The sequence below is a fragment of the Leuresthes tenuis genome, unplaced genomic scaffold (genome assembly GCF_036924035.1).
Source record: "Leuresthes tenuis unplaced genomic scaffold, fLeuTen1.0.hap1 SCAF_3, whole genome shotgun sequence".
Classification (NCBI taxonomy): Eukaryota; Metazoa; Chordata; class Actinopteri; order Atheriniformes; family Atherinopsidae; genus Leuresthes; species Leuresthes tenuis.
Genome location: NW_027325357.1, coordinates 19,518,103 through 19,531,062, shown reverse-complemented (window position 1 = coordinate 19,531,062; position 12,960 = coordinate 19,518,103). Strand labels below are relative to the sequence as shown.

General features: G+C 40.1%; 1 protein-coding gene across 1 annotated transcript; it reads left to right on the top strand.

Annotated features, from left to right (window-relative positions):
• Nucleotides 1–1,089: 1,089 nt before the first annotated feature.
• pmela (premelanosome protein a) lies at nt 1,090–8,062 on the top strand. Its single transcript, XM_072383170.1, has 12 exons — nt 1,090–1,235; nt 2,320–2,415; nt 2,538–2,684; nt 3,132–3,266; nt 3,817–3,978; nt 4,092–4,376; nt 4,453–5,172; nt 5,272–5,436; nt 5,571–5,673; nt 6,012–6,217; nt 6,311–6,401; nt 7,503–8,062. Exons 1-12 carry the CDS (start codon nt 1,184–1,186, stop codon nt 7,651–7,653), a joined length of 2,313 nt encoding a protein of 770 aa, XP_072239271.1. The 5' UTR covers nt 1,090–1,183; the 3' UTR covers nt 7,654–8,062.
• Nucleotides 8,063–12,960: the final 4,898 nt, after the last annotated feature.

The window sequence follows — 12,960 nt, the reverse complement described above, 5'->3', positions numbered from 1 at the left end:
TGGTAAAAGTCAGAGAAAAAAAAAGAAATAATTGGATATCATTAAAGATACGGTTTAGATTAGGGAGCAGTAAGACGTGATTTAGTTTAAATATAGATGAATACACGGTTATATGTATCACATCGATTTAAAGCTTGCTGATGCAAAAAAATGTTCCCATCTCACTGAATCTGGGCCTTTGTTGAGACACTACTGTATTTTGGACAAATTGTGTGGACAAACGATTACATGTTTCCTTGTGAGACGGTGTTTCATAAGCTTGAATACCAAGTCAGATCAAACAAGCAACAAAAAAATGTTCTTGTTTTTTTTTTGTTGGGCAAAAAACGGTCATTTTCTCTTACCACAGATAAATTATTTTGGAAACTGATGAAAAACATGTGTTTACAGTACTGTAATATGTAAAAGTTTGTTTTAGTTTTTTTTTTTTTAATAATTCCATTCAAATGTGCTCTTCTCTTCCTCTGAAGTAGACCTTGGATCACAAAGGAGGATCTGAGCATGTTGCTGCGAGCTCGGAGTCACTGAGCTGCGCCAGCCTGAGGTGAACAGCAGGATACGGAGGAATGACTGAGGAAATAAAAGGATGCTATTGAACGGGTGTCCACACTCTAATCTTGTGATGTCCATGCACACATAGCTGTGAGGTCATATCTCAAACTCTGGCGTGACTCTGGGTTTGCTCACAGTTCTCAACCTTAAAGGCACATCTTCTTTCTCTATATTTTGAGTATTCATTGGTTGTCCAGTAATGCACTTCAGGGTTCTCATTTCAAGGTTTTCATTTGAATCGTTAACATTCACTTTATTGCATTTTTTCTTTTCTTCTGTAAGTTAGCTTTCAATGACCTGAGATACCTATGATGGTGAAACTCAGAATGAAAACATTTAGTTTCAACTAAAACTGAAACGAAACAAAATGTAGATTTTATGAATGAAAACAAGACAAAACACAACACAAAGACAACAAAAGTGCACTCGTGTTTTTGTTGAGGGGGGTGGCGCCAGTTTACAGGCTGATGATGTCAGAGGTGAGAAGAAATTTTATGGTAATTCAGGTCCAGGGCCGTCTTAAAGAGAGCAAGGGAGTGTGTGTGAAGTCTCTTTGGGAGTTGTGTTGGGATCTAGGTCTGACGGGTGAGGTTCAGGGCACAGAGAGAGGAGACAGAAGACCAAACACAGGATGAGGACGGTGGTGCTGCTCGTTCTGGCTTTTACCTCAGCCTTGGCAATAAGTGAGTATATCTGAATTTACAGAGCGCAAAATGTTTTCGGCAGCTTCGTGTCAGATGTACGGCAGGTAAAACTGTTTACCAGGCAAAGCAGGAAAGTGTAATCCTTATTATCTTATGTTCACTAATTAGTCACATGAGTGCTAGTTACAGTTCTGCAAACATAAAGCGAAACAACTTTTAAAAGCATCTGTGATTTTCCAGGTCTTTGTCCCTCAGAGCAGTGATGCTGAAATGTCAGTTTCTCTCTCTGCCGCAAAATACAAACAGGAAAAAAGTGTTACTGCAAAGTTTTTGTCTTTTATTTAAGAAAATGAAATGATCAAGATGATGAGTATGCTATTAATTTGGATTAGCGCGATTAATGTGACTCATCATATCATCCTTTACAATCTTACAACTTATTCTTTGTGGTAGCTTTTTATGGTCTGGACAACAAGCTGAACAGTAATTAGAGGTTTCTGTGATTTCACACTTAATTTCATGCAAACACACTCAGAGGGGAAAGATGTATAAACTTTCACATGCCAATTTTATGCCATTAAAGTCTTTTTTTTCAGGGTAATCTGCATTTGTTCTCCTTAATTCTTTTCCCACTTTGTGCTACATGTCACTAAACTTGACTGAGACTCAGACCTGAATATTTATACCGATAATCGAAGATTTTAGTTTTCAGTCCTCTTTAGGTGAGTTTATTTTGCCTATGAGGATCTCGTGAGGCCTTTTTCACCTGCTTTCACGCACACAAGCTCAGAACAACAGCCAGTGAGCTCGTGTCTGGGAGCCCTCATTCCTCACACTGGGATTACTGATGCTCAGCTGATAGTCACATGAAAGGGATTGAGGGGGATTGTTGGCCGTGTGACTCCTGCCCAAGAGCCCTGACACCCCTCACCCCTACCAACACCAAAAAAACGAGCGCCTTTTCTTAAGCAACTCAGACATTATCTTAATTCCACAATTAATGTCCACAACTTTAACTCTGCTGAAACATGCAGTTGCACATAAATACAACTAAATTCTTGCAGTTGTTGCTTCCTTAGGTACTCTTCATGCATTGTTTAACGACTTTGTGACAATTTTTCAGGACAAAGAAGTCATTTTACACGTTACCGATCATGGAACTCTCGGATGTATCCGGTGTGGCAAGATGGAGATCCAAGATTCAGAAACTGTTGGTTTGGTAAGACCCATTTGTTTGTTTTTGTTTTTCTAACCAATATAAAAATCAATCAATAAATCAATATCGCTGTTTTTGTTTTTTTACTGCAAAGGTGTCAAACTGTGTGTAATATTTTTTTGTAGGCGGTGAAGTGACCTTTGAGCTTAAGAACGACGCGCCCACCCTGACAGGAGCAAAGGCAACCTTCACCGTCAATCTCAATTTCCCACCGAACCAGACGGTGCTGCCTGATGGACAGGTGGTGTGGGCGCGTAACTGCACCATCAACGGTAAAATAACTCAGTAAAGGAACTTCGACAGTATTCTTGATGACACAGTGAAGGGGAGCTACTACAGGGTTATTATGGAAGCTCCTTCCAGACTGAATATCTTTGTGATCAGTTTTTTTTAATGCCCATTACAACAAACATTTCAAAATATCTTACCACCCGGATTTTAGTCTCGTCTACTTGTTTCATAACTTACACGTAAAGATGGTAAAGAAGAAAATTTTCATTTGTGAGTGATGACAAAAAAGTGTTGAAATGAATTACCAGTTAAGCAACAAATCTGTGTGATTCTAAATAGGTGTTACTATCATTTTATTGAAACAATATACAGTTAAGTGTATTTCACACCTGGCTTTGTTGTTGATTTGTCGGAGTCATACTTAAATTCATCACATGTGCACGCGTGTGTGTTTGTGTGTTTGATCAACGGCTGCTGCCTTTGTTCAGGACGCGAGTATGAGGAGGGTCAGGCTGTGTATCCAGACCAAGACCCTGAGAGGACTGGAGTTTTTCCTGATGGCACACCTTTCACAGGGACACATGACAGGAAACCTCACTATGTGTTTGTGTGGAAGACATGGGGTAAATAACAGGTTGCATTTTGACGTGGTTATAACATTGTGGTTCACTTGAGATAGATATCATTTCTTGTCATAGAAAACGTGCTCTGTGTTGGGACAAAAAGGAAAATTACAGTAAAAAACAAAACCTGACCTTAAAAGGGTTTAAACAGGTCCACATTCTTTCTGTAAAGTTTAACACTGGCCTAAGCTCACGGTAATAGCGACAAACAACAAAATCTTTTTTGTAAGCCAGTTATCTGAAGATTTGTGATAATCTCCTACATTTTCCAGTCAGCCTGACAAATGATCATATCGTTTTATATAAATCTGTAACAAGATCCAGTGAACACCAATGTGGATTTTATCTTCCTCTCATTAAAAATGGATGAAATTCAGTCTTCTTTCCTTCCTATTATCTAAAATGTTTTAACAGGGTCAATTCAGAGAAACACAGAATTTCCTTTCATTGTTTTGATCATTTAATCTGTTGTAGTTTGACAAAGAGTTGATCCTGATGAGTGTAAGCATGAGAAATGATATTGTAGTCATCATTATGTTATTGTTTTAAGGACGTTATTGGCAGGTGGCAGATGGACCATCCTCCTCACTCACCATTGGAACAGACAACATCCCCCTGGGCTCCTACAACATGGAGCTTGTGATCTATCACTGCCGTGGAAAAGACAAGTTTATTCCCCTGGGCTACGCCTCCACAGTCTTCTCTATCACAGGTGATCCGTTAAAACAATTTTCAAGGTCTTACTTGGGGGAAATGAACATACAACTTTACCCCTCTTTAGCAGGTCTCATAATAACCGCTCTACATCTTTTGCTCTGTCTTTAGACCAAGTTCCATTCAGCGTATCACTTGCTCAAGTCAATGATGTAAATCAAGGTGACCAGAACTTCATCCAGAATCAGGCCATTGCTTTCACCATCGCACTCCACGATCCCAGCCAGTACCTCAACAACGCAGATGTCAGCTTCAGCTGGGACTTTGGTGACAATAGTGGAACACTCATCTCCAGAGAGCACACTGTCACACATACGTACCTCACAGTAGGAACCTATAAACCTCAGGTGGTCCTGATGGCAAGCATCCCTAATGAATGTGGAAACCCCACTGCTGGTAAGATTTTAAATGAATTGCAGTTCTTTTGTTTTCTATATGCTTGCTTTGCTCAGCAGTTACACTTTCCTTTCAGTTGTTCCAATGGATGCCTCTGCTGCTCCAGCTGTTGTGGTCATGGCCTCCACTCCTGCAGTTGTCCCAGCGGCAACAGCTGAGGGAGGGGACGCAATTGCTCTGGATGTACCAGCCGCCGATGCGACTCCGCTCGCTGCTTCTGTACAACCTGCCGCAGACACAAACACAGATGATGAAGAGCCAGTAGTTGATACCGACACTGAGGTTGTAGAGGTTGCCTCAGTGGCCCCTGCAGCCGTAGATGCAGCCGTTGTTCCAGCAGAACAAGATCCTGCCATCACTGCTGCTCCTGCTGCTGCTGAGGACACAGATGCCGCAGCAGCAGAGGTGGCCACTGTTGCTCCCGTCGCACCAGCAGCTGAAGAGCCGGCAGATGCAGCTGTGGCGGTAGATGCAGCTGCAGAAAATGTGCCTGTGACTGATGCCGCTGCCTCAGCTGCCCCTGTTGCAGAGGGAGAAGAAGTTGCAGTTGAAGTTGTAGACACAGTCACTGTTGCCCCTGTGGTAAACGCAGCTGCAGAGCAAGAAGCTGCTGTGGAGGCTGCTGAAGATACTGCTGCTGCCACAGAGGTGGTCCAAGCTCAAACTGAAGCCCCTGTTGATAACGTGGTAGCTCTTGCTGCCACCGAGGCCACGGCTGTAGAGGAGGCAGCGGCAGATACCGAGGCTGAGGTGGTGGATGCTGAAAATGTAGTTGCAGCCACTGCGGCCGCTGCAGGTGAAAATTTACTTCAAGTTAAAAATGCTGAACACAGAATAAAGAAATTTGCTTCGAAAACAAATTTTTTGTTTGTTTGTTTTACACTGATGTAACCAGCTGATGAAGAAGAGGCTGTTCCAGTCGAGGGGGATGTTCAGGCTGAAGTGGAAGCTGATCCAGCACAGGTTGCCCTGGTTGTGGCCAAAAGACAGGCGCCAGAGCTGACAGCCGACTGCACAGTCTACCGTTATGGCTCCCTTGCTACATCTGTGGATGTTGTTCGTAAGTTGCTGTTATACCAGCTTGTGTGCTATACATTGAAATGCAGACGATAATATGCTACTGTTAAAAATTCTTTTTAAAAAGAAGATGATTTAGTGATATTGAAATGTCTCTGTCCATTCTCAACCATGCAGAGGGGATTGAAAGTGTAGAGATTGTTCAGGTGTCCAACGTGTTGGCAGTGGCGACTGATCTGGAACAGAATGCTGTGGATGTCACGATTAGCTGTCAAGGAAGGTGGGTTATTGCATTAATCAAGAAGCCAGACAATTGTTTGAACAATTATTCCAATTGGCTGATTTAATTAAGTCAGAAATTCAAGACATTTCCTGTCTTCGCTCCGAAATTTCCTTTGTGTAAGAGATTCCTCAGGTACAGGTATTTTTGTAAATAAGTGCTTGTAAATATGAAAGACGTGAAAACTAATATGAATCGTGTTTTAGATGTTACAGTTTTCCTATTGGAATATATGAACACTTTCATGTGTAACGCCTTATTATGGGATGTCTCTAACATAAGCGAACTAAGTGCTTGACATCAGGTCATAACTATTCTCATCACTCTCTTTCCTGTAGTCTGCCAAGCGAGGTCTGCACTGTCATTTCTGATGCTGACTGTATCACACCGGTCCAAACTATCTGCAATGCAGCTTCACCCTCGCCAGACTGTCAGATGATCCTTCGTCAGTTCTTCAACGAGACAGGTGTATTCTGCCTCAACGTGTCGCTGACAAATGATGTCAGTCTTGCCGTGACGAGTGCGAGAGTCAATGTAGCAGTGGGTGAGTGAGAGAAAAAAATGTATCAATGGCCACTGAAATGACTTCCACAGGTTATTTTTTCTCATTTGTAAATCATTATTCAATTTATTTCAGCCTCTGGTGGTTCCCCAGCTGGAACAGCTGCCATAGTGCTGGGCGTCATGGTTCTCGCCTGTGTCGTTTGTTGTATGGGTTTGATGTACAGGTCAGTGTCTGATTTTTAAAAAATTATACATTTGTGACCAAAATGACTAACAGCAAAAACAAGAACATCATAAATGATTGGACAACTTATGTAAAATATTAGCTTTAACTGCAGTTTATTTAACTTTCAATGTTTTCTTTAACAACCATCTCTTTATCAATCAGTGACCATCGGTAACAATTCTCTCCTTTAAATACAAATGAGGGGCCAACGAACTTCACCTCAAACATCAAATAATATTTATGTCACTTTTAGGTTTTCTGCGAGCTGTATGAGTGAGTCAGCTTTCAAAATACCAGAACAGATGTTGAGCTGACTGGCAAATAACAAATACTAGCCTGAGTGTAACATGGCGCCAGGCAGCAGTGGAGAACACTTAGCCCACATATCAGCACTTCTAATGCTTTTTATATGTTGATTTTAATTAACACAGATCATATCAGTTTGATCTGTGCACAAGTCAAAGTAACGTCTCTGCTGCATAGGCAATGTTGCATACACCCACATGTGATTCTCTCTGACCAGTCAGCAGTTTGCAGTGTTTCCAAGAAACCATATAGTAACTGCTTGGCTTACCTGGAACCTCGGCTGAGGTAATAAGTGTGTTAGCTGGCTTGAGAAAACCTAAAACCTAGACAACGAATCTGTTCTGTGAATGTTTTAGCAGGTCAAGCCGTTTAGATGTTAGGCTTCTCCTTCAGCTAAGAGTCTTACATTCAAGTTGTTATTTCAACACAGTGTTCTGTTTTTTTTTAGTTAAAACTAAAATCTGTGGTAGGTCAAATATTTTTTAGATTGCATACTGAAAAGATGTCACTGAAACAACATTCTACATTCAGATTTGGTTACTGAAATGCCAAGATTTGATCAAAATCTAAATGTGGTACATTTAGATGATGGCTGTAAAATTGAGAACCCTTTTCAGACTATTTAATCCCAAAGTGCACATAACAATTTCAGAGCAGGTTACCCCTCTACCACCCTGTGGGTTTTGCTTTTGACAATCACACTTTGTTTTTTACTAAACCCCAAACAAATTTCTAAAGCAGCATTTCTTCTTCATAGCTACTTTAACTTTCTCTTATATAATTTCTCTTTCAGGCGCTTCAAGCAGTACCAGCCGCTAAGAGAGGACAATGCTGAGAACGGAGGCAGCTTTGCAGTAACATCAATGCCTTTGCTGTTGTGGAACCTGCTGAGTCGACAGTCACCAGGAGAAAGTCGTCCACTGCTTCAGGGAAGGATTGTGTGATGGTCACAATAAATTTATGCACTCAACATGCACAAGATCCACACAACATATTGGCTTTATATACGTAACACTGTTTGTGGTGATACTGTTACTCCCTACAATGAAACCAGAACCAGTTAAGTTGAGTGAACCAGCCCTGTGTAACACAAATTATGTAAGACTACAGGAGTTATTTCTGTAACAAGTGATATTTATTTTGTCCTATAACATCCTTAAAAATGGTAATGATAATTCATAGGAGCCAGAACATATCATCTTATTTGTGGCCTACTTATATTAACCTGCTGGCTAATCACTGTTGACTCATTTCAGTTCAGTTTCTTTACACTGTAATTAAAATCAAGTTTATCACTCAACATTATTGTGTTTTCTAAACTGAAATGAATAAAATGGTACGTTAACGCCATCATCTTTTTGTCTAATGTGTTTTATTAGTTTATCCTAAAGTGTAGCTACATAATTGCTGAGGAAACCAGAGATCATTTTCAGTCTAATTACTCAGCAGTTTTTATAAAAACTTAATGGAACTGAAGGGTGAACATGATATGGCAAAAGTCCATATAACTTGTCAAAATCTTCACTGGTATGAATTTACTGTCGCTCAACTTTTGCCATGAAAATTCTGAATTGTGCTTAGATGCCAAGTGCGCATCAACCAAGTTTTCATTCAATTTTACTGTCTCTTTGGGAGTATTTCAGTCTGATGCTGAGCTTGCAGAGTTTTCAAAATTCGTGTTTTGTGTTGAATTGTTCTATTTTTCCTTTTACAACAAAATGGTTTTGGTGCCTAATCTAAGCCATGAGAGACAAAAAAAAGATTAATAAATAAACAATTGCCTTACAGTGAACTTAAAGAGACGGCTGTTACAGTAAGTAAAATGCCAATGTCGTTGGGTGAATTGACCTACATCCCTCAAAGCTTGTTGAATAATAGGGTATATGTTTAAAAAAAACAGAAAATTGTAAGAAATACCGTTATACAACAGCAGGAATTAAGGAACCTGTCACAAATATTGCTCATGTGCTCATGGACACAAAAGTAACTCCATGGAGGAGAACTGTCTCTGGGCCTCTTGTGAAACTGTAACAAAAGGAATACTAATTATATTTAACAGGTGAATAAGTCCACATTTTGAGATCTGAGTGGGTCTGTGAAACAAGAGATCCATTTTTTTTTTTTTTTTTTATTTGAATCACTTCTTGATTTCTTTATCAGTTGTTTGAATACATTTAGCAGATATTAAGTATGTGGGTAGGTTTCGACATGAAATAGTAACTGAGTAGGTTTAGGAATCAAAAACAACTTAGGTATGTCTTCTATTAAAAAAGAAAGTGCAGTTATAAAAGCTTTGTTTGGCTTGCAGGGCAACGAGACCTTTTTTCTTTGCAAAAGTGAGCAAAACCTCCTACTAAACTACATACAAAAAGAATACAGTTGATGCAAATCATGAGCACAAAGATTTTGGTATGTTTTTGTGTCACACAAAACTATTTTTAAACTCTTAACTGCTCTGGAGTGAGAGCTATCGAAAAGTTAAAAAAGGATTTTGGATTTTGGACCACTTTGAGACATTGTCAGAGCATAGACAGTAACGCTCAATATGTACAACCATATCGAGGACATTTGAAATACACGTTTAGTAGAAACATGCTGCCAGGAAGTGCTATGGTTATACTAAAACTGCATCTGAGTGTACAAAGCATTATATATATATAAAACCATCAAGTACTCTTCTCTACTCTATCAAAATGATTTAATATCATATTGTAGCCCCAGTGCTTTGCACTGCTGCACAATGTTTCTTGACAGACTGCAGTGCAGGAATAGAGGCTGACGTCATTGCAGCAAATTCTTTAATGGGAGAAGCTGGTCTGGCCATCATGGCATGAACAAAGGAGCGGGGCAACAAGAACATAAAGGGAAAGGTGTTTCTCAGTCGCATGGCTCACATGTATGGATTCCACATGGATTTTTGATCTATTTTTGTGAATGCTGTTTCTTTATCTCTTGATTTATTGAATTACTGATAAGAATACTACTCTCTATACAGCTGTGCGGTTGTGAAAGAGTAAAAAAAAAGTCCATATTATTAAACCTTTCTTACCAAAACATGTTGAGAAAACAGTGGTGCAGTGTGTGTCATTTATACATTCAAGACTTATTCAGTGTCAATGTTCTTTTTGCTTACAGTGCATATGAATCTCCATCCAACAGACTTGTGTAAACACTGCAGTACTCCATTACGGTAATTGCAAAGCAGAGCCATCAATCATTCTCAATCCATAACATGTCTCTTTGCCACATGTACCTAATGCTCTTCAGCCATCTCTACTCTCCCCTGGCTCTACAGCCAGGAGACAACGCAACAGCCCTACTGGGAGGCCATCATTTCTCACATGTGATCTCTATCTTAGTCTTTACAGTCCTGTAGCTTTTAATAGGCTGCTGCATCATCAGCACAAAGCAAGCCACCATCCCTGTTAGAGCTGCTACCTAAAACATCAAAGAAAGATTCAAATGGTATTGCTTTTTTCTTTGGCAAATGACTGGCCTTTTTTAAACTTGTGACATTAGAGTGGGCAGAGAAACTCGAGATGAGTCAGTGAGGTCACACCACCCCGGCAGCAGCACAGCTCTGATTAATCTGAATGGCTTTTTATTGCTCGCCACTCCCTGGCAACGGATCTTAAAAGGATGCCGTTACCTTCATCTGTCCTCAGCAAGGCAGAAACCTTTACAAGACTGTAGCAATAAGTATCACAGTAGCCTACAATCAGCATTTCTGTCACCTCTGACCATAAATCAGTGCTCCAACGCAAAATTTGCTTCAAATTGTTGTATTAATGCTAAATATATACATTTCTTTCTCTGTATTATAAATTACAGCCACTGTGTGCTGAATGTAAATAGTTCCTTTAAAACAAACTAGTAGTGGCATTATTAAATAATGAGAGATAAAGAAAACTGAAAAAAGATTGCTCTGTTCCAAGTACTCAACTATTGTTTGAGTTTACTGCAACCACTTCTAACTTTCTCTTCAGTTCACAAATCCATCCCTTCCACCATGAATACTCAAACTATATCACTCGTGCGCAACTTTTCTACACCAGTGTATCCTTCAGACTCACTCAGTAACATCTTTGTGAAAGCACATGCAGTGTTAAAACTGCTTAGCAGCACTGACAATCAATTAAATGCTGCTGTTTAAAAGTGACCCATTCCAAGTTATGGTTCCCATAACTTCAGATATCTACCCAATCCATCGTATTCTATCTAAAGCAGTCTCATTTTTCATGCTTAGCTTCTTTGTGACCGCTGGTCAAGTTAGAAAGATAATTCAGTTTTAGGAAGACACACTGCTGGGGCCATACAGTTCTCCCACGAAACGTGAATGTTGTGTGAAATGTAAACTTTTCCAGCTTTGGACTTACTGTACCTTTCATAGTCACTTCAAAGAAAAACACATACATGGTTTGAAATTATTTCTACACATAACTGCTTCTGTTACTTTTCAAGGACGCAGGGGTTCTGTTACGGTAAGCGCCGTCGCCTCACAACAAGAGGATTCCTGGTTTGAAGCTGTGTGGAGTTTATTCCGACTTCCACCCACCGTTCAAAAACATGCATGTTAGGTTCATTGGTGACTCTGACATTTCCCTTGGAGTGAATACTAACATGGATGGTTGTGTGTCTCGTTTGTCGCTGTGTGACCCTGTGATGGACTGGCGACTTGTCCAGGGTGTCCAGTACCCTGCCTCTCGCCCAATAACAGCTGGGATAGGCTCCAGTCCTACTCTCGTCTACATTGGGGGGTGGGTTTAAGTTTCAAAGATGTCCTTAAAATCACATTTTCATTTCCATTTTACCTTTTATGCAGCATTGCTTTGTGCTGATGTCACAGCTGACTGCTGTTTAAATTTTGATCAGATTTCCCATGAGAGACCACACCCAATCTGTGTATTTTAAATAAGCATATAAGCCGGATACCATCTCACATTAATGAAATCATCCCGCAGTATGTCTATTCCCTGTTTTCCAATTTATCAAAATATCAAGATATCTAAATGGCTGATTTTATTTGAAATTTGACACACATACTGAGTTGAAATGGGAACAGACATTCAAGCCTGACCATGTCGAAGAAGCAAAGTAAGATTCGTGGCTCCCGTAGGAATACTCTGAGAACCAGAGGGATCATTTGCTAATGGTGACATCTGGCTAAAGGTTAGTATTACTCACACAGTCCACTCTAAATGCATAGATTTCTGTCTTTTTTGTTGTCTTTTTATTTTCCCCATTTAAGTAGCCTACATCCACACTGTTAATCATAGTGTATAAATGCAGATAGTCCTAACACTGATACAGATCTGACTTTCAACATCCTATCTTATGTGGCAGGATGTAGAAAGTGAGATTGTGCTCTGTGAAGAGAGGGTGGGTCAGAGGGGGAGGGAAAAAGAGGAGAGAGTTACTGACCATGAAGCAGGTTGATTAGATTACAGAGCTATGTCTAACAGGCCATTTGTTACACAGAAAGCCAGACCTCGGCCACGCCAGCCATGCAGATTTAGACGGAGTGGAACAAAGTGTGTTCTTAAGTGTGTGTAAAAACGGACAGACAAAGAAAGATATTAGTTTATTTTTATCACAGAGCGCTGGAGATGCTTCAGGAAAAGGAAACAGGAAGAGGAAACCCATTCAGTTCAATTAGAAAACTGCTGTGCTTGGATAAAGGCTGTAGACTGAGTGTAGGCAACTGTCTGTAGGTCCTCTTGTGACAGGGGAGCATAAATACATACGATTCTATCAAAAGGAGCATCACATCCTTTGCGACACAAAAGGAAGAAAGTGCCACACCCAGTCGACACAGAGCACACTCTGCAATACCGTGCCTGTGGTAGCTTTGAGACCACAGTAAAAATGGCCTGAAGCACTCCCACATGCACACACACAGATTTAAGAAAGGTGTGAAGGTGCTGCCTTGCAAAATATAGCCTACATTGTTGTTCAATGCTTATCTTTGACTTTCAGTTGTAAACATGTTGTATGTTAAAGTCTTCTGATGTTATACAGAACATCTGAAACCTCATCCTTGTGTTCAGGGGTTGATTTTATATTCTGAAATAGCCAACAGAGTTTTTGATTGTTTATCAACCTTACACTTTACATCATCTTATAACGCTTTTTTCTTCATTTTTAGTGATGTTCTATTATCTAGTTTGACTGTTAAATTGCCTTACCTGGGGGTATTTTCATCCTGGTAATCGTTGTTTTCCGGTAAGTCAGTGAGTCAATGGACCTGCCAG